At 43.7% G+C, this 22,258-nt stretch overlaps 1 protein-coding gene across 1 annotated transcript in view; it reads left to right on the top strand.

Annotated features, from left to right (window-relative positions):
- DNAH8 (dynein axonemal heavy chain 8) overlaps positions 1–22,258 on the top strand; it is a gene marked incomplete at its 3' end in the record, with an annotated part of 280,160 nt that overhangs the window by 145,188 nt on the left and 112,714 nt on the right. Inside the window, exons 46-55 of the mRNA XM_080664997.1 lie at positions 1,045–1,291; positions 1,385–1,626; positions 1,707–1,847; positions 3,434–3,671; positions 6,111–6,253; positions 6,687–6,821; positions 7,356–7,478; positions 13,740–13,953; positions 17,119–17,228; positions 21,180–21,343. Of these exons, the coding sequence (XP_080521123.1) occupies positions 1,045–1,291; positions 1,385–1,626; positions 1,707–1,847; positions 3,434–3,671; positions 6,111–6,253; positions 6,687–6,821; positions 7,356–7,478; positions 13,740–13,953; positions 17,119–17,228; positions 21,180–21,343 (1,757 nt within the window). The remainder of the gene's footprint in view (positions 1–1,044; positions 1,292–1,384; positions 1,627–1,706; positions 1,848–3,433; positions 3,672–6,110; positions 6,254–6,686; positions 6,822–7,355; positions 7,479–13,739; positions 13,954–17,118; positions 17,229–21,179; positions 21,344–22,258) is intronic.

Raw genomic sequence — 22,258 nt, 5'->3', positions numbered from 1 at the left:
TACTTAACGTTTAAAAGTTTATATGATCCATATATGGGAAACCATTTAAAACCCTTTTTAATTTCTGGGAAAACATCATTTTATGTCTGATATGGATACAGTGTACTGAGCACTGTTTTCGTTTTTTATGTCAATAACATTACTCTTATATGGGATGTTATGGCCACTGCCTCGGTTGCTTTGAACCTATGGGTTAAGTAGTAATACATTTCTATTTAAATTTTAGGAGAATGCGAATTCTACCTCTGATCAGCTCTGAGACCTCTGACTTATTTTTATTAACAAAATAATGGACAGGATGTTGTCACAGACACTGTTCACTTTTTAGTATGTCACCATTTTTGTGTAATTCTAGCACATTCACCCACATTCACCTCCCCCTTCTGGAGAACTGGAGGGGCTTTGTTGCAGGCGCAGCAAGCTGCAGTGCCAGGCCTGGGGTTTTGTCACCCTGTGGTGCTCGGCTTCTCCCGTTCCTGTCCTGCTTCCCCCTCCCTCGCTCCCCCCTCCCTCGCTCCCCCCTCAGTTTCTCCTCAGAGCACTCCCCGAGTAAATCACTGGCACACGAACCCTCATCTCAAGCTGTGCTTCAGGGAATCCGGGCATATAGCTGTGCCACCTGGATCCTCCCAGGATGGGTGGTGTTGCTGCTTTCCACCACCAGGGGGCGATACCATCACGCTGCACGCCAAGAAAGTGAAAAAACTGCTCCATAGGTTTCAGCAAAACAAAATCACAAGGAATAAAATCACGAGGTTTGAGAAGCAACATCTAGAGCCCGAATTAATTATTTCCAAAACGTAATTCAAATTCCACGTTGTCATTGCTTCATCACATATTTTATAACGTGGTGCTAATTTACTTTCCACCTCTAGTAAGACAAAAACAAAACAAAACAAAAAAAACAAAACATTTTTAAAAACCATTTTCTCACTTTACTGTGTGATTATTAAAGCGTCCTCGATGCCAGCACTATTTCTATGCGGCCAGCGAGACACCTGTCGGCTGCATTTCCCAGTTGACTGTTCCATGTCTATTGCTTAGTTGTACGAGACGTCGCTGGTGCGTCACGGCCTGATGACCCTGGGGCCCAGCGGCTCGGGCAAGACCACGGTGATCACCATCCTGATGAAGGCGCTGACGGAGTGTGGCCGGCCTCACCGGGAGATGCGCATGAACCCCAAGGCCATCACTGCGCCGCAGATGTTTGGCAGACTGGACACGGCCACCAACGACTGGACAGATGGGATTTTTTCTACGCTGTGGAGAAAAACACTAAAAGCTAAGAAAGGTACACACAAAGCAAAGCCCCTTTGTGATCGATTCCCCCCACCAGTTTATAGGAACAGTTATTTGCTTAATTTTCTGTTGCAATTCTTCGCAGGTGAGAACATTTTCCTGATTTTAGATGGCCCCGTGGATGCCATTTGGATCGAGAACCTGAATTCCGTGTTGGATGACAACAAGACGCTCACGCTGGCCAACGGAGATCGCATCCCCATGTCCCCCAACTGCAAGCTTTTGTTCGAAGTCCACAACATTGAGAACGCCTCGCCCGCCACGGTGTCCAGGATGGGCATGGTCTACATCAGCAGCTCCGCCCTCAACTGGAAGCCCATACTGCAGGTGGGGACCACGGAGGCTTGGGCGCCGCTGTGTCTCCCATGCTCCGCTTTCTTAACCAACAGCCCGTTTCTGTGCTGCAGGCCTGGCTGAAGAAGCGCACTGCGCAGGAGGCCGCTGTGTTCCAAAGTCTGTACGATAAGATATTTGAAGATGTGTATACATACATGAAACTAAGCCTCAACCCCAAAATGCAGCTCTTAGAGTGCAACTACATTGTGCAAGTACGTTGTTGTTGTTGTTTTTTTGTTTGTTTTTGTTTTGTATATTAGATTTGAGGTTCTTTTTCCTACTCGGTTGTAGTGCAGAGGCATCTGAAATAGGAACGGTATGAGTCCATGGACATGTTTTTATGGCTGTGAGGGCTCTGCAAAGTTGGGTTCCTGTTGAAGCCTCAGGAATGCCCTCACTGCCATCTCTCTGTTACTTTCACTTCCCAGGGGGTGGTAGTCGTGGGAGAGGAGTGAACTCTCTTTCCCATCGTCAAGCTTGGTGACCTTCCCAGAAAGTGTGTCCAATAATGAGAGTGGACAAATAAATAAAGCTCGCAGCTCTACAGGAGAACACAGGCAGGAGCTGCTGGCAATCAGGAAAACCCAGAGGCCATCTTGGCTGAGCAGGTTTAGTAGATAACAGATAGGGGGACTTGGAGACAATTCTCCAGGCAGTTTTTAATATCTATTTTCCCCCGTGCTCAGTTTTCCTTATTAGTCTTTGGAAAAAAAGAAAAAAAAAGAATTAAGCATAGACTTTTAAGGGATCCCCTGATTCTAGTCCAGCCGTGGGCAAACTACGGCCCGCGGGCCGGATCCGGCCCATTCGGCTGTTCTATCCGGCCTGCGGAGCCGAAAGCGGAGGGTTCTCTTGCTCTCCCCTCCGCTCCTTTACTTTGAATTTATATTAGTTCATACAAACACTCCATCCATGCTTTTGTTCCGGCCCTCCGGTCCAGTTTAAGAACCCATTGTGGCCCTCGAGTCAAAAAGTTTGCCCACCCCTGTTAAATCTAGTCCATAGGTGATCCTCCCTTACCCATTCCAGTGTGTGATTCTTAGTGTAAGGAGCGTCCGTCAGCGAGGGTAGGTAGGTTAGAAAGAATACATAAGGCCAAAATAAATATTTAGTAATTACTTTAAAATGCATAACTGAAGTGGAAATTTTTTGTTTTGCAAGACTGAGGATGTTTTACTGTAGATCTATTTCTTTCTGAAGCCGAAGGGGGGTCGGCACACATTTTTAAAGGAGCAGCTAGTACATATGTTAGGATTAAATCTCTATGCACAATGCTCCGTCTCAACCACTCAGCTCTGCCGTTGCTTTGCAGAAGCAGCCAGACACTGTACATACATGAATGTGACTGGGTTTTAGTGAGACTTTATTTGCCTGACAGGTGGCCGACTGCTGGGGCCACAGGTTGCGGAGCCCTGCAAAATGTGAAAAGAAAGAAAATCTTTGGTCTAGAAACTTGGAGTAACCAAACTGTAGAATCAGAAACTAGAAAACAGCTAGTGTAGGCTTTTCGCATTTCAGGTTAGGAAGCGAGACCTCAAGTCAGAGCCCTGAGCTGGGAGTAGAAACCACAATGCCGGTCCCCGGGTTAGCATCCTTCCTGCTAGACCACGTGGCCTGTCTAAAGCAGGACCACTTTCCTTCTACATGCTGGTGGCTGTTGGGCAGTAACCCAGCACTATGTGGACACACATTTGTGTCCCCTTCTCTTCCCCTTCTTCTAAATTTAGTATCATCTAAAGTTTTTTATTTAAGGTTTTAAATATAAAAATTTATTTTATTGTATTTTAAATATTTTCAGTCTCTCACTCTTCTGGAAGGCTTAATTCCCTCCAAGGAAGAAGGCGGAATTTCGTGTGTGGAGCATCTTCATAAATTATTTGTGTTTGGCCTCATGTGGAGCTTAGGAGCTCTTCTGGAATTGGACAGCAGAGATAAGCTTGAAGCCTTTATGAGAAACCACGAGAGCAAGATATCCTTACCAGAAATACCTAAAGGCACAAATTACACCATGTATGAGTTTTATGTTACCGATTATGGTGAGCATAGTGACTTTGACCTGAAATGAAATGACATTTTTAAAAATGGGAAAAATATAAACTTTCATGCTTCTATGGGGGAATATTAAACCAGTTATGAGTAACTTCATTGCTAATACATTTAAAAGGTAATAGATGCAAAGAATAGTATAATTTTGCATGTTGGCCACGCTGGGAACTGGTATAGAGACGATTGACTTCTTTTGGAGTGGCCTAAGGGACATCTGGCATAAATAAGTTAGCAATGCCTCTTAGATCACCTACTTTCTAATGCTTGGCAAGGAAAGGCAGCAGTGTAGGGAACACAGGCTCTTCACGATGCCGGAACAGATCAATCCCACAACTTCCCTGTTGGAAATGTCAGAATAAGTAGAGCGTGAACCCAACAGATGGGTCCACCTTACATGTAGCAGACCCGCCGCCTGTGTGTGGCAGGATCCAGCTCACCTCTCTGTAAAAGAAATGCCCTTGAGCTTGGTGCCTTTATCCAGAGCGGTGGTCGGCAAACTCATTAGTCAACAGAGCCAAATATCAACAGTACAACGATTGAAATTTCTTTTGAGAGCCAAATTTTTTAAACTTAAACTTATTCTAACGCCACTTCTTCAAAATAGACTCACCCAGGTCGTGGTATTTTGTGGAAGAGACACACTCAAGGGGCCAAAGAGCCGCATGTGGCTTGCGAGCCACAGTTTGCCGACCACGGATCCAGACCCTAACTCCCAGTTCTTCTAAGTCTCAGAGAAGAAAAGTCATGCTTCCTCAAAACTGTATTTGCCTCTGATTCTTTCTAAAACCCTGAAACAGCAAAGGTATTTTTTTAATGCACAAACTCAAAAGAACAGGAGAGTAGACTGCAATAACTTCATATTGAAAGCAAGAAAGCAGAAAGGTAAGTGGCAGTTGACTGAGCACCTGGGCAAAGGTAAGCCCTATACCAGCAGTGGGAAGAGCTACGAAGCAATGTGGTGTATGTCACAGAACCTTCAAAGGGCTCAGGCATTGGACACTGAGGCAAAGGGGGAGGTAAGAACAGGAAGGCTGCTAGTAAGTCTGCTTCAGAAACACGGCTCCAGGTCCTTTTTCCAAAGCCACACTGCTAGATAGCTGCACCGACCCCACGCTGGTCAAGGACTGAAGAATTATTGGCTGGAAAGTGTAAAACACAGTGTTGCCTGGACTTAGGGGACACCAGGCACATTTGAGGGTAGGAGAATCATTTGAAAATGGAGATTAAGTGAAAGTTAGTATTTTAAAGGGTCTGAGGTACATGATTTTTTTTCAGCTGGCCATCTTTATCCAGAATGACCAATAATTTTACAGCATGTGATTAGATTTGGGATGATAAAAAGAAAGTCTAATTCAAAATGCAAACTAAAATTAAATGCATCCTTGAATCTAGATATGAATTCTCTTAGAATCCAGAGCCCAACCAAAGATGTTCTTTGAAAAGATCAATAACATTGATAAATCTCTCACTCGAGATATCAGGGGGAGAAAGAAAAGACATAACTCACCGTTGTCCAGAATGGAAGAGGGAACTCATCACTACAGATCCTACAGACATTAACAAAAATAAGAAATGAATATTAGAAGCAACATTATGAAAATGCATTTGACAGTGTAGATGAAATGGACAAATTCTTTGAAAGATAAAAAACTGCCCAGCATCACCAAGAAGAAAATAGATACTCTAAATCAGGCGTCCTCAAACTAGGGCCCACGGGCCACATGTGGCCCGCCGAGGACATTTATCCGGCCCACCGGGTGCCGCTGCCTGTCCTGCTTAGCAGCTGACTCGTTCCGGGCCCGCAGTGCGCATAGGAATTTGTTCATAGTGTTTTTTTTAAACTATAGTCTGGCCCTCCAATGGTCTGAGGGACAGTGAACTGGCCCCCTGTTTAAAAAGTTTGAGGACCCCTGCTCTAAATATTCCTATATCTACTTAAAAATTGTGATTAGTGAGTAAGACCTTTTCGCAAAGAAAACTCCAGGCTCAGATGGCCTCATTGGTGAATTCTACCAGATCGTTTAGGAAGAAGTGGTACCAATTCTACAGTCAGCCTTTCTGTGGTCTTTCCCATCCTTTCAGTGGATGTGGCTTTCCTACTAGATACGACACACCTCATTGGTTTCACCTCCAGCTGACTTGTATTGCATTTCAGGCCCGATCCCTCTGGATGAATGATTTAGCAATTGAAAACCTTTGTAAGAAAGCAAAACAAATTCACCAAATGTCACATATATTAGATAAGCAAACATTAGCTTAGATATTAGAGAAGAAGTTAGATTAGGTAAGCAGATACGTTAACATGTTTTAGGAAAATGTTTTATATGTTTTTATGATTCTGTTGATTATTTATATCACTTGCATTTTTGTATTCTGATTACTTTCGAAGAATGCAGTTTTATGAAGATGAATTTTTACTTACTGTATAGGTGATTGGGAGCACTGGAATAAGAAACTTCAGCCATATTTTTATCCAACTGACAGTATTCCAGAGTATTCATCAATTTTGGTTCCAAATGTTGACAATATTAGGACAAATTTTTTGATAGACACCATTGCAAAACAAAATAAAGTAAGTTTGATAGTTTCTTAGATGATTGCAAACCATGTAAGAAGCACATCCTTTCCCACACACCACAGATGGAAAAAGTAAATTCCAGCACAACGGGCTGGGGGCAGTGAGAGAAACATGTTTGGGAAATGAAACCCAGGTCCCAGGATACACTCAACTCAATCTCCTCCGCACTGTGCCCCCCACTCGCTGAGGAAAGTCCTCCCATACCCCGTGGTCCCAAGAATATCCACCCATATTTTCTTCCAGCACTTTCACAGTGTACATTTTACATTCAAATCTTTAACTCAACTAGATATATTTTTGTGTAGATGTAATTCTAAAATATGAGTTGTAGTAATTTATAGAATGAAAGCATGGCCACGTGAGCCATAAGATATTTAAAACTAAACATGTTATAACACCTTTCAACATGATTATCCTGTGATTGCAGGCTGTTTTGCTCACAGGAGAGCAGGGAACTGCAAAAACTGTAATGATTAAGGCCTATTTGAAAAAATATGATCCTGAAGTACAGTTATCCAAAAGTCTAAACTTTTCATCTGCCACGGAACCAATAATGTTTCAGGTACAACTCCTCATTTGCTGAATTAATAAACATTAAATACATATTTTAAGTTGTGGCTAAGATATAATGTATATGCATCTAAAACCTTAATATATATATATATATATACATATATATATATATGTATATACATATATATGTGTATATATATATACAGATATACATATATATGTGTATATATATATAAAGAAGGAGTGTTGCTTGTTGGCATTCAGCTATTTAACCTCCCTAAGGCTGAGATTAAAGCCAAATCCAAATAGCATATTTGGATTAATAATCTAATATTGATTAATAGCCTAAAATTTGGATTAATAACCTAATATTGAGGCTGAAGCTGGACTTTTGAGTATATCTCTTTTAACATAAATTAATAATTAACATTCTAACAACTTATTTTTTAAAATTCACAATATATGTTTTAATAATTATATTTATGCATATTAAATAGTATTCTACTCTGGAAAATATGCTCATTATTTTTAGAAATGTAGCTTGAGATCTAATGCATGAGACAAACCATTTCCACTTTTCTAGAGAACAATTGAAAGCTATGTGGATAAGCGAATGGGAAGCACATATGGGCCACCAGGAGGCAGAAAAATGACTGTATTTATTGACGATATTAATATGCCCGTCATTAACGAATGGGGAGACCAGGTATGACTAAAATAGCTCCTACAGGTGCTGACCAGTGGCTCAGTTGGTTGGAGCATCATTCCATACACCAGAAAGGTTACGTGTTTGATCCTGTCAGGGCACATAAAGGAGGCAATGGTTGATGTTTCTCTCTCTCTCTCTTCCTCTCTAAAATCAATAAAAACATATGCTCGGGTGAGCATTAAAAAAAAAAATATCGCCTATGGGTGGTATTGAATCAGTATTTTTAGTTATATGTAAAAATGTCCACCGCCTTCATCTTATTAAGCCTAGTAATAATTCTTAGTCTCTTTTGATATCTCGTTAGAGTTGACATTCTCCCTTCTTAAAATCGCCCTGCAGTTTTCAGCAACACGCCCTCCTGTTTCTCTGGCTACTTGATTTCATGTCCTGGCTCCTCTCTTCCTTTCCTCAGGGTTTAGCCTTACTCTGCACACTATCCAAAGGAATTCTTGACTTAAAAAACACTTTTTTTTTTTTTTAATGTGCCCCACACCACTGTCCTAGTCGTGATAACCTGCCAATCCCAGAGCCATTCCCTGTTAGAGAAACTCATTGATGCTCCTAGAATTCTGCATGTTCCTCGTGGGATCCCAACACTTCTCTCCTACCTCCATGCACTGCCTTATCAGCAGCCTCCCCCTGGAGCGGCCTGGACCCATTCCATCCCGCCCTCTATCCCAGTTCACCCCAGACGACACCACTGTGGTGTCTGTGCTCAGGTCTGTGCCCCAGGTCTGTGCTCACCTTGAGAATAATGTCCAGACAGCCCTGCCCTCTCCGACATCATCTCCTACCTCCCCACGCCTTCCTGTGGGCCCCTGGAAGCCACGGTTCATCACAAAATTTACTGTAAATGTGACTTCTCTGAGAACCCAGGCGCCGATTTCCCTGCAGACTTCTCAAGCTGAACCCAGGCCTGGAGGTGAGGGGATGTCCTCCTTGCTTCTCATTGCCCTCCCCGCTGAAAGCCTGTCAGGCTATCACCCCTCTCTCCCTGCAGGGCTCAGTTCCCGAGCTCTGTCACGCACTGCAGTACTATCCCTGTCACGAGGGCACAGCCACAAGGGTGTGCCAGCTGTGCCGTCCACAGGGACTCGCACTTCCAAGGGTCTTGCACATGGTTTAATGCTCTGTTGTCACCATCTCAAAATTCTTAACTTCTGAATAAGGAGCCTTGCATTTTCATTTTGCCCCAGGCCCTGCAAATTATGCAGCCTGCTCTCATAATTCTTGGTGATGCCAGTACTGACACACATGATCTTGGCCTCTTAGTTCCTTGACCTGGCCTCCCCACAGAGCATGCCTTCCACCCTGTCTGAATGACGCCTTCCTGCAGCCATGCTCTACACTTTGTCATCAGTGCAACTCCCTCATTATCTCAATTGCAAGCATTTTATTCTCTGATCACCACGTCCACTCTGTAGCCTGTCCCTCTCCTGATTCCAGTGGTTGAGCGTCGACCTATGAACCAGGAGGTCGTGGTTTGATTCCTGGTTAGGGCACATGCCCAGGTTGCCATCTCGATCCCCAGTGGGGGGTGTGCAGGAAGCCGCTGATCAATGATTCTCTCTCATCATTGATGTTTCTCTGAAATAAATAAAAAAAATATTTTAAAATATCTATATATATAAAAAGCCAGTGACTGGAATGCCATAACGACCAGAACGACTGGTCACTTTGACTCCCACTGTGGTCAGCAAACCACCTGATTGGGGCGGGCTGGCCCGCCAACCTCCCACAGTCTCCTCCTTTCAACAGGCCCAGCCCTGATCCACCCTTAAGGGATCTGGGCTGGCCGGACCTCACCTGTGCACGAATTTGTGCACTGGGCCTGTAGTTAATAAAAGAAAATCATGATCATGGCTGAGTTCTTTTTAAAGAAATCTTTATTGTTGAAAGCATGACATATGTCCCCTTTTTCATCTGAGCTCTAAATGCTGCCCAACAATCATACTGCATGTCTTGTGTTTTATATCTTTGTCCTGTCTATTCCTGTGCTATATTTTCTTTTAGGCTCCTGCTCAGGGAGATGACTATTTCATACTTTTTGCTTTTGCCCAGACCTCTAACCCTTCCATTTCTTCACTCTCAGCTAAGCATAGATATGTTGCAGTTTTCTTCCTATTTCTCTGAGGAAATTGATTTTTCCCTTTTGTTTATTACCTACTAGAGGCCTGGTGCACAAAATTTATGCACTCGAAGGGGGGGTCCCTCAGCCTGGCCTGCATTGTGTCACAGTCTGGGAGCTCTCAGGGGGATGTCTGACTCATGGCTTAGTCCCGTTCCCCTCAGGGAACGGGCCTAAGCTGCCGTCGGACATCCTTAGTGCTACCGTGGAGGTGGGAGAGGCTCCCAACACCACCACTGTGCTTGCCAGCCATGAATCTGGCTCCTGGCTGAGTGGTGCTCCCCCTGTGGGAGTGCACTGACACTAGGGGGCAGCTCCTGCATTGAGCATTTGCCCCCTGGTGGTCAGTGCACATCATAGTGACCGGTTGTTCTGCTGTTGGCCCAAAACTGGCTCTCTGACATTCCCTGAGGGGTCCCGGATTGCAAGAGGGCTCAGGCCAGGCCAAGGAACCCCATCTGTGCACGATCAGGGCTGAGGAGGGATGCAGGAGCTGGCCAGCCAGGGAGGGACCATGGGAGGGCTCCAGGGCATATCTGGCCTGTTTTGCTCAGTCCTGATTGACTGGACCTCAGCAGCAAGCTAACCTACCAGTTGGAGCATCTGCCCCCTGGTGGTCAGTGCATGTCATAGCGAGCAGTTGAGCTGCCTTAACATATCATTAGCATATTACACTTTGATTGGTTGAACAGATGACCAGATGACTGGACACTTAGCATATTAGGCTTTTATTATATAGGATAGGCTGTACTTAATTTCTGTGTTCTATTGGTTACCCTAGACAATATATCTGCATACAAAGATAATAAAAAAATAAAGATAACTAACCCTTTAGCTTCCATTTTGAATGCCCAATGACTTTGGAACATTTCAATTTCCTTTATTTTTCTCCTGACTTACCATTTTATTGTTGGCTTGTATTTTGGGTCTATATCTCTCTTTTAAAAAAATTTCCATGAAACATTATTTGTACTGTTATATATTCACTCTTCATTTTCATTAACCACATACTTAACACTTTTTTTGCTCTTTACTTATTCTTGCATCTTGCGCCTTCCTTCTGGTATTATGTTCCTTTTGCTTTTAGAACTTCCTTCAGAGAAGGTCTTTTAATGACGGATTCTTAGTTTTTGTTTGTAAATGTCTTTATTTCATCTCCTTTATTTGAAAGACATTGCTGCTGGATGTAGAGATCGAGGTGGGCAGTTATTTTTTCATCATGCTGAATGTATCATTTTTATCCTCTGTTTTCCTGTTGCTGCTGAGAAATCAACTACCACTTCAGCACTGCACCTCTGTTGTCAATCTGCCTTCTCTCACTTGCTGCTTTTAAGGCTTCTCTTTGTCTTACTTTACTATATTTTTTTCTTTTCTAAATGATGTTCCTTGGTGTAGATTTACTGGCATTTATTTACTTGGGGTTCACTGGGACTTGTGGATCTGTGGTTTTGTGTCTTTCATCAGTTCTAGAAAATTTCTAGTCTTTATCACTTCAAATATTGCTTCTGCCTCACTTTCTTACCTCTTTTCTCAAACTCCAGATGTTTATTAGTCTTTCTTCTATGCCCTCCATGTTTCTCTAATTCTCTTCTATACACCCCAGCCTTGTAATACTTATGTTCTAGATAATTCCCCTCTCTGTTTTCCACTTCCCTAATTTTCTTCTCAACTTTTTCCAATCTACTGTCAAATTATTTTTGAGTTTTAACTTTAGTTATTTGATTTTCTTTTCTTTCAAAAAATGCTGTCATTTTTAATAATTTCCTACTCCTTGCATATATTCTCAAATTTGTTGTCTATTTCTTTAAACATGTTTAGCACAGTTTTAATTTCTGTGTTTGTTAATTCCAGCATATGGAGTCTATGTGGTTCTGTTTCTGCTCTCTGTGGTTTTAATAGTTTGTGTTCAGGTTCAAACTGTCTTGTTTTCTGTATGTGTCTTTGGCTGCTAGCTAGGTCATCGCCTTTGAAAATGATCTGAAGCCTAGGATGGATGTGCCCTCATCCAGACAGGTTTTGAGCTTTCTTCTGCCAGGTCCTTAAGAGCTTACTCAAGGATCAAAGCACAGTTAAGACTTGAAAGTCTCTGGCCCACTTAGGCCGTGTATACCCAAATTGCTAATCTATACAGGTGTCATCCTCAGGCCAAGGAAGGCTTTTCCCCTTTTCTCTCCCATTTGGTTGGGTTCCCAGGCCCACAGATCTCTCAGCAGTTCCTATATGGTGAGGAGAGTGGCAGCATATTTAGATATCATCTATAAACTGAAGATTCCCTGAATTTCAGGCTCATTTATCCAGTTAGGAATGTCTGGTTGGATCTCAAACTTACCGTGTCCTCTCCAAAGCCAAATTCCTGTTACTCCCTAAACCTGCCCTTCCGACAGTGCTCTCTGTCTCAAAAAATACCAACACCATTCAATCTCTCAGGGAATCATGTTGGCTCTATCTTCAAACTATATCCAAGATTTATCCATTCCATTGCCAATACCTGTGCAAACTACTTTCTCTCTTCTTGACCATTACAAATGTCTCCTCATTGCTTCCGTTTCCTTTGCCCCTCCTAATCTATTCTCAAATCAGAAATCAGTTAAAACATGAGCCATATCATGACACAATCCTCTGCTCAAAATCCTCTATGAGACTTGTAGAATACACATGCCCAAATTCTTATCGTGAATCAAAGGCCCTATCCCATTTGACCTCATCTCCCTGTGACTCTGCTCCAGCTTCATTTATTGAGCCTTGTACACACTGGATATGATGTTCGCTCAGCACCTCATTTACTGTTTACTCTGCCTGCAATGCTCTTCCCCTAGATATTTAAGTGGTTTCCTTTCTCATGTCCTTTAAGTCTTTCCTTATATGTCTTGAGAGCTGGAGCCTCCCTGCTCCCCATATTCAGTTATACCTCTGAGTACTGCCTATTTTCTTTCTCTGCTTCATTTTTTTCCAAAAAGACTTATAATATACCGTTTCATATATATATATATATATATATATATATATATATATATATATATATATATATATAATTTTTTTTTCTCTCCCACTACTAGAATGACAGGGACGTCTGTCTATGCTACCAGAAATTATTCATTAAATGTTTGTTAAATGAAAGACTGCTATATTTGAGGTGCTTGTGTGCCTCAAATTGGGGGATGCCCAGTAGGAATTTGGACATAGAGGTGTGGAGCTTAGAAAGGAACCTGAAGGTGGGGTTCCAGAGTTGAGATTCTTCAGGGTATAGGGTTGAGGTGGCATCCCCTGAACAGTGGGAAGAGAAGAGGAGGATGGAGCCCTATGGAACAGTTACATGTGAGGGATGGGTGGAAAATGGTGCTTGGGATGTTACCCAAGTCTTTAGATGAGCCTGGAAAGAACTGAGCCTCTGAAACCAAGAGAGGAAACATTTTTAATAAGAAGGGAGTTTTAGCAATGTTAGAGATTGCAGGAAAGATAAGGTGAGGATGCAAAACCCAAACCCAAACATTCAGTAATATAATTTTGAAAGCTCAGGAGTAAAACCATCCCATATCCTGATGTAAGTATTTTGAAGTGCTGAATTTGAGTGTGAAAGATATCTATAGTACAACTTGCAACTTGAGTACTATTGTAATTGTACCAAATATTCCACAATTCATCTAAGTGTATTTGGAAATTAGTTTTTTTTAAATATATTTTATTGATATTTCACAGAGAGGAAGGGAGAGGGATAGAGAGCTAGAAACATCGATGAGAGAGAAACATCGATCAGCTGCCTCCTGCACACCTCCCACTGAGGATGTGCCCGCAACCAAGGTACATGCCCTTGACCGGAATCGAACCCGGGACCTTTCAGTCCGCAGGCCGACGCTCTATCCACTGAGCCAAACCGGCTTCGGCTGGAAATTAGTTTTATCAATGTGATGAAGAGCAGATTGGACTTGCACCAGACACATTTAACTTATGGTTTAGATTTTATGGGTGATGGGTTAAATCGAGTAACCTTGAAGGTGATCATTAACATTTACAAGCACTTCAATGGTAAGAGTTGAATATTTTCTTTTAATCTCATCTGTACTAATTTTATAGGAGCTGTGGAGGAATGTGATAGCGATATGTTACTAAAATAGTCCTGTATAACATTTCAGATAACCAATGAGATTGTGCGACAAATGATGGAAATGGAAGGAATGTACAGCTTGGATAAGCCTGGAGACTTCACTACTATTGTTGATGTACAGCTCATAGCAGCAATGATCCACCCTGGAGGGGGACGAAATGACATTCCACAACGTTTAAAAAGACAATTTACTGTGTTTAATTGCACATTGCCTTCAAATGCTTCAATAGACAAAATCTTTGGTATGACTTTTCTTGGTGTTTAATTTTTTAATTGCATACATAATGGACATAAACCATGCAAAACCTTATTTAAGAGATAAAAGGCTCTGTTTGAAGTGGGGATTAACTATGTGAAATAGAGAACTAAGTACCAGAAAAGAGGGGAGTAAATACTAAGAAGAATGTTTATAGCCCCTGTTAAGACTCAGGAATATTTAGAAATAGCCTTGTTGAAGGTCAGCTTTAGGGATAAGCCAATATTCGTGCTTTGGGTTTCTTGGCATGATTAATAAGAGGAATCTGGGCTGAGTAACTGCACATTGATCATAGGTTAACAACATAATATACCAAGTCAAATGTAGCATTTTGCTATGTTAATAAAAATGAAATTTTTAGTGCCAAGTTTAGGTTCAATTTTACTATACCATCAAAAATTATGTTTTTGAAGACATCAAGAGAAACAGACTCATGAATGTGTGGACATTAATTATTTGACATGGCAGGTACTGTAGATCAGAAGGGAAAGGCACTTTCAATGCGTGGTCCTGGGATATTTAGTAATTCTTAGGGGAAAATCATTGAAATTGGACTCCTACTTCACACTAAACATAAAATCAATACAGATAGATTAAAGATTTAAATATGAACATCAAAGCTTATAAAACATTTGGAAGAAAATAAAGAAAGAATATCCGAAAGACCTCTGTGTAGGAAAGAACTGTTTAAATGAGACTCAGAAAGCATAAGCCATACAGGAAAAGGATGATAAACTTGACTAGGTTAAGAACGGTGGTTCCTCTAAAAAGCAGCATTAATAGAGGAAAAAAATACGACCCAAGTGGAAGAAAAAAAATTTAAACCCACATAACAAAACAAAAAAGTTAGTATTCTAAATATTTAAAGAAATCTTATGAATCATTAAGAGAAAAGCAAAACTCAATAAAAAAAATGGGCAATAAAAAACCAGTACTTTAAGAAAATGTAACCAAGTAGCAAGTAAACAAATGTAAAGGTGATAAGCATTAATATTCAGGAAAATGCAGATTTAGAGCACCAAGGAAATGCCACATCATACCCGCTAGATTTGTAAAAAATGAAAAATTCTGATAAAATCAGGCATTGGTGAGAACGCAAAGCAACTGGGCGTGCAATTTGCCGCCAGCCCTGTGGGGAGTGATTAGCCATTGGTTCTGGTGAAACAGACCATAGCCACTCCCCCTCCCCTCCCCCAGCAGGTCCACTTGTAGCTGTATAACATTTTATCATTGTTTTCCTTTACGGTGTGTGCTCTCTGAGTCTCACTTGAGAAGTTCTTTTCTACCCAGAGGTCATGCAGACGGTCTCCTGTATTTTTTCCCAAGCATTGTATAGCTTTGCCTTACATATTTAAGTCCTCCATCCACCTGTAATTGATTTTGCATCTGTGCCCCAGAACAATGTTCATGATAGCAAAAGCCTTGAAGTAACCCCAATATTTATTGACAATAAAATGGATAAATAACTTGCTGCATAGGCACACAGTGTAATGCCACACAGCAGCAAATATGAGCACACACAGCTATATGCTTCAACATGGATAAAGCTCAGAAGTAGCATGTTGAGTGAACTAAGCAAGTCACCAAAGAATATATGATTCTATGAAATCAAGTTTCAAAAGTTAAGGTTAAAAAAAGTTAAAGTTCAGAAAAATAAGTGGCAAAGCCATCAGAAAAGCTAGCTATGGTTCTCACCAAGTCAGAATGGTGGCTACCTCAGGGAGGGATAGGGATGGACAAATGGGCTTCTAGTGTCCCAGGCCATGTGGTGTGTCTCAGCCTAGTGGTCTGTATGTGAGCATTTGCTCATTTGTCACACTGGTTTATACACACTTCAATGTGATTAATATTGAAAGTTACATGTGGAAACAAACCAGAAATTGAGGCTCAGAAGAGAGGAATAACTGCCCAATCAGGGCTGTGTGGCTAGTGCAGGGTAGAGGCGTGGTGCTAATCCTGATTTTGGATTCCAGATCCCACGCTTCCACAGAACACGTGCCCCACAGGAAGCTGGAGACGCAGAACCCGAGGATTTCAGGAAGCAAAGGGCCTTCCCGGCCTCTGGCGCCAGCAGCCATGACTTCGGAGGACAGTTCCATGTTCCCTCCAGGCTGCTCTTCTTCCAGCTGTGTGAACGAAGCCCAGTTTCTTTAGCAGCACCCCCCCCTCCCAACCCGCCCCCGCAACCGGCTCCGAATCTCCGAACAGCGATTCACATTCATATTCCCCTGAAAATACCCTGCTCAGCACCGAGCACGTCACGCAGCGTGCCATCTCACCGGGGGGAATAGAGCACCCTGTTTTTGCAGTCTGAACCCCAAACATTCTAACCTTACAAGGCCTCCTTCCTGAGGGCGGTTATGTCGCACTGTCTGTGCTGGGTGTGTCCCGGGAACCATGAGAGGACCAGCCCACGCCGGGGTGTTGACTGACTGCAGGTCTGGAGATGTGGGTGCGGAATCCATTTCTTTCAACAACCTCTCCGCTGACCGTGAGCAATTGCTTCACCTGCCTGGGCCTGGGCTGCTCCCCTGCAGGATGAGGGAGTGGTCTGTAAGTCCTTTGCCAGCTTCCTCCACCCCAGGACGAGTGCTGTGCTACAGGCTCTGAGCCAGGCTACGTGGGTTCAAATCTCAGACTCGCCCACACGCAGGCCGTGTGACTGTGGACAAGTCCTAAACCCATATTAAAATGGGAACAATCTGCCCTAATCGGTTTGGCTCAGTGGATAGAGCATCGGCCTGCGGACTGAAAGGTTCCAGGTTCCATTCCGGTCGAGGGCATGTACCTTGGTTGCGGGCACATCCCCAGTAGGAGGTGTGCAGAAGGTAGCTGATCGATGTTTCTAACTCTCTATCCCTCTCCCTTCCTCTCTGTAAAAAATCAATAAAATATATTAAAAAAATAAAATGGGAACAATCTGTCTCAGATAGTAGCTCCATTGGAGTCAGGAGAGGGACTGAGAATTCTTTCTCAGAGGATGTTGGGACGGTTAAATGAATTAATCCATATAAAATGCTCAGCACATACTACTAAGCTTCCCAGGCCCTCTGCTGACGTCGTTGAGAAATTCTTAACACCACCTAGTCAGTCTTGTAATGATTTACTTTTGAATTTAATCTTGTGTGTGTGTGTGTTTGTTGTTTTTCAGGAGTGATTGGCTGCGGATACTTTGATCCCTGTAGAAAGTTCAAACCTGAAATATGTGAGATGATTTCAAGTCTAGTTTCCGCGGGCAGAGTGCTGTGGCAGTGGACTAAGGTACTGTCGTCTGTGGTCAATAATAAAAACACGTCAAGTGTGATCTGGCCTAGTTCTAGCGCATGGCCCAGGAAGTTATCACCACATTACATGTGGTAATGCCGTTTTGTGCAAGACAAACTAGGTGCTCAGAGAGATTTAGGGCGCCTTTTCCTCCCAGGCAGCGCGTATGCTGATGGAATGATGATTTCCATATGTATGAGGTGTTGCTATGAACCAGATATGACACCCAAGAGGAAGTAGAATTTTGCTGAAATGAAAACACTGCTTTTCCACTTGTTACTTTGATTTGTAACTCTCTGTATGTCTGTCTTCCCCCTAGACATACCGCCCCCTCCCCCCCGATCAAACTATGTCAGACTCAGATATTTGCTGACTGAGTGGATACTTGGATTTCCAGATATTCTTAGCTAACCAAAACATGTGTGTTCCTCAGAGGTGGAGCATGAGTTAGTAAATGGATGGAAATGTACTTAAAAATAGGCTGGATTTTAATACACAAGTCAGTGCCCTAGGTAAAGCTCAGCAGACCTGTGCCTGTCAGCCGATGGCTTAGGGCAGACATATGAAAACGCAATTAAGTGTAGGTCTGAGATAAAAACAAAGTTGATATGTTTGCCAGAAAATGGCAGAGATAAGAATTAGTTGTCATAGTTCACTATCCATTCTTTAGGCCAGTTACACGCATATGTGCGGAAGCTACGTCCCGGCGACACCTGGGCCAGCCTCTCCGATTCCGGGGTGGGCTCAGGGATTCTAGAGACAGAATTCTCAGGAAGTGGGCATGTCTCATGAAATGCTCCTGCACACAGCGCCCCCCTCCCTCCCCGGCAGCACAGGGCCTCTGCATGTGCTGTTCTGCCTCTTTTAAATAAACTCCCAAATGAATGGCACGGTCTGAGTGTCTGGGAATTTTCTGTGGTAAGACCCATCTGTTTTCCAGTGGGGCTATTGCTGAATTTAATGTGCCTTTAGACACATTTTTATGAAGAGCTTTAGTCTTCCTGGTGTCTTTCTGTCAAAGCTCCTCTTGTTACCTGACAGTTTAGTGGCTCCACTTCCTCACCTTTCGTTCCCTCGTTAACCCACTGTGCTCGAGCTTTCACTTGCACTGCTCTCATCAGGGTCACCCAAGAACTCGGTGTTGCCAAATCTAAAGGCTGATTTCTTCTTCCTCTTACTTGACTTTCAGCAGCATTTGACATAAACGGTCCCTCTAAACACTTTCTCCACTCGGCCTCAGAGGGTGCTCATCCACTTGGTTTGCTTCCTCTGTCATTGGTTACCTTTCTAAGCCCCTTCTCCACCCCCTCTAAGTACTGGCATGCCCTTGATCTGGGTACTAGTCATGGTTTCTGTCTCAGTATTTTTTAAAATATATTTTTATTGATTTCAGAGAGGAGGAAGAGGGAGAGAGAGATAGAAACATCAACAATGAGAGAGAGTCATTGATTGGCTGCTTCCTGCACGGGATCGAGCCCACAACCCGGGCATGTGCCCTTGACCAGAATTGAACCTGGGACCCTTCAGTCCACAGGCCAATGCTTTATCCACTGAGCTCAACTGACTAGGGCTCAGTCTCTACTCCGAAGCTCATCCGGCCTCAGGGCTCGGAACACCTCTCTGTGCTGATGGCGTCAAAATCAGGACCTGCATCCCACCCTCGCTGCTCGGCTCCAGACCTATTTCTAACTGCTTAGTGGACGTCACCATTTTGATATCTAACAACCATCTCAAAGTTAGCATGTCCGAACAGAACTCTTGATTGTCCTTGAATGTGACCCTTCCCAGACTTGTGCATCTCAGTTACCAGCAACAACTGTCCTGTTCCTCGGGCTGAAAACTGGGCCACCCTTGACTTGTCTTTCCCTCCCCTGATTCCAGCCGGTCCGCAAGTTTCAGTACCTGCTTTCACAATGTGCCCCACGCTGAGAGCTTAGAGCCACCTCACTGTGAACCCTGATGGGGGCTTCCATCACCTGCCTGACCACGCAGCACCTTCCCAGCCAGCCTCCTTGCTTGCTTTCTGCCCTCCTGAGTCTGTTCTGTCACAGTCCTGAAACCCTTTTACAGGAAGTAACCCAGAGAGCGTCCTTCCTCCTTAAAAGCACTAGTAGGTTCCCAGTCACATTCACAGCGAGAGCCACCACCTTGCTGGGCGTTGCCCTCGCCCTGAGCTGGCCCTGCTCACCCATCTCCCTCCCACACTCTGCTCCAGCCACGATGCCTTTCTCCGCCTCAGAGCCAGGCCACTTCATGTGACTGATTCACATCCTTCTGACCTTCCTTTCCTGGATCATTTCCTCCAGAGTGCCTGTTCGTGGCCTCATCTCAGGCATTCTCTGTCCTGGACTCCATTTTTTCTAACCATGATTTATAGCATTATTGTTTGTCTATTTGTTTGTTTATCAATATGCTTATTTCCTACGTATTGTTGGCTTCCCGCTAGATCGGAAGCTCCCTGAGGGCAGCAGACCTAGCGGTCTTGTTTACTGGGTGTCTTCCCAGGGCAGTGGGAGGTGCTCAAACATAGTCATTGAAAAATAAGTAAGTTTTCCTCCTCTGCCCACTCCCAGATAAACAGCCTTCTTTATATTTTTTTCAAATCACCCGTCTTCACAAAACACACTTTTAATCCACTCGCTGTATATCGCTTCACCTTCATATTACTTAACGTAGCTCTAAAGCAGAAGCAGGTCTGAAAAGAAGGGAGTTGACAAAAATTAAAGGGAAATACTAGAAGAGAAGGAAAGAAGCAGGTTAATAAATGAGCAGCAGAGGGAAAGAAAGGCACTTACCTAATTCTCTTTAATGGCCACTCCAGTTGCTGATGGCTGTCTTTTACAGCAAAGAAGGAAAAGCAGCATTCCCATGGCCTTGTCCCTTTATTTTTGCATATTTGTAACATAAGTGTATGATTTACATTTTAGCTCGGCATGGAAATGAGCAAAGAGGGAAAGAACACTTCTCTTCTCTCTCCTTTGCTACCTGCTGTTTTTACTTCCACTGTGAATGAGCCTGTGAAAATCGCTCTCCAAACTCGATGGGGGACTAGTTCAACAAAGAGAGGGCTCATTCTACGAGGGAGCAGAAGGAAATGTGTGCTCCTGAACTCATCCTGTGGAGTCTGTTCTGTTTCTCCAGAATTATAGCTTCGCTTTGGAAAGCGATGCTGATGTTATCAATTCACTCTACTCATGGCGAGCAGTGCCCCCCACACCTGCTACACCTCAAGTTCATCCCCACCTAGGCATGGTTACAGCTGTGCCTGTTTAGATTCTACAAGTTGGTAGGAATAATAAGTAAATTAGTGTTCAAACAAACAAAACCCAGAAACACCACCTAGTACTAACAGCTGCGCATCAGACTAGCCTGCCGATTTATTCCAGGTGTGCAGACATATGAAAGCCTGTGGACTGAGCCTGGGTCCCCTTCGTGGAACTTAGATTTCAATATGCAGATATACATGTGGAAATACAAACTCATGAAGGCCCCTAACCAGACAGTCTATAGAACAGTCATTGTTGACGTGAGAAGTGAACCTGGTGACCAGCTCACACCGTATTTTGTTAGGACCTATTTCCGAGTAACACTAATGAGGTTAATCATGACCAGGAATGCTTAGTCCCACGACTCACATAGTTCTTAAGAAGTCAGGGGAAGTGACTTGTTCAAAGCCCACTAGTGGTGGTAGAACAGGGGCTGGAATCTGCATCCCGTGTGTCATGCTTGAATCCCTCCCATTCAAGGGCTTATGCTCCTTTACACTCTACGGTGGTTTATGTGTTTTCTCCATCAGCGCTGATGAAAATATAAACTTAACGTTGGTTTAATGCTCAGCCTATTTAACTTAAAATAGGACTTGGGAAATAAAATAGTTCTGAAAACAGTTCTACTTTTAGTTTATCTGAAAAGTGAATGAGTATCACTTTTTTTTTTTTTCATCTCTAGGTGAAGATGCTGCCAACTCCTTCTAAATTTCATTACATTTTCAATCTTCGAGATCTTTCCAGAATTTGGCAAGGGATGTTAAACATAAAAGCCGAGGAGTGTAATTCAATCTCTGTTCTCCTGTCACTTTTCAAACACGAGTGCAACAGAGTCATTGCAGACAGGTGTGTATCACAGCGCCTGTGTTCAAGGTGCTATATCAAAGTTTATATAGTCACCCTCAACGGTTTGGCTCACTGGATAGAGTGTCGACCTCTGGACCGACAGGTCCCGGATTTGATTCTGGTCAAGGGCTCTTACCTCACTTGCAGGCTCGATCCCCAGCCCCAGTCTCCAGCCGGGTCTCCAGACCTGGTCAGGGCGAATGCGGGAGGCAACCAATCCATGTGTCTTTCTCACATTGATGTTTCTCTCTTTGTGTCTCTCCATCTCCCTTCCACTCTCTAAAAATCAATGGGAATATATCCTCTGGTGAGGATTAACAACAACACAAAAAGTTTATACAATAGACTAGAGGCCCAGTGCATGAAATTCATGCACGGGGGTGTGTGTCCCTCAGCCCAGCCTGCACCCTCTCCAATCTGGGACCCCTCGAGGGATGTCTGACTGCCTGTTTAAGATTACTCTTTTATGCAGTTGGACATCCCTCTCACAATCCAGGACTGCTGGCTTCCAACTGCTCGCCTGCCTGCCTTCCTGATTGCCCCTAACCGCTTCTGCCTGCCAGCCTGATCACCCCCTAACCACTCCCCTGCCAGCCTGAATGATGCCTAACTGCTCCCCTGCCAGCCTGTTTTTCCCTAACTGCCCTCCCCTGCAGGCCTGGTCACCCCCAACTTCCCTCCTCTGCCGGCTTGGTCACCCCTAACTGCCCTCCCCTGCAGGCTTGATCGCCCCCAACTGCCCTCCCTTGCAGTCCTGGTCTCTCCCAACTGCCCTCCCCTGCTGGCCTGATCGCCCACAACTGCCCTCCCTTGCAGGCCTGGTCCCGCCCAACTCCCCTCCCCTACTGGCCATCTTGTGTCCACATGGGGGCAGGATCTTTGACCACATGGGGGCAGCTATCTTGTGTGTTGGAG

Source organism: Plecotus auritus, assembly GCF_963455305.1.
Source record: "Plecotus auritus genome assembly, chromosome: 4".
NCBI lineage: Eukaryota > Metazoa > Chordata > Mammalia > Chiroptera > Vespertilionidae > Plecotus > Plecotus auritus.
Note: the sequence above shows the minus strand (reverse complement) of the source record. Positions and strands in the feature narration are given on the sequence as shown.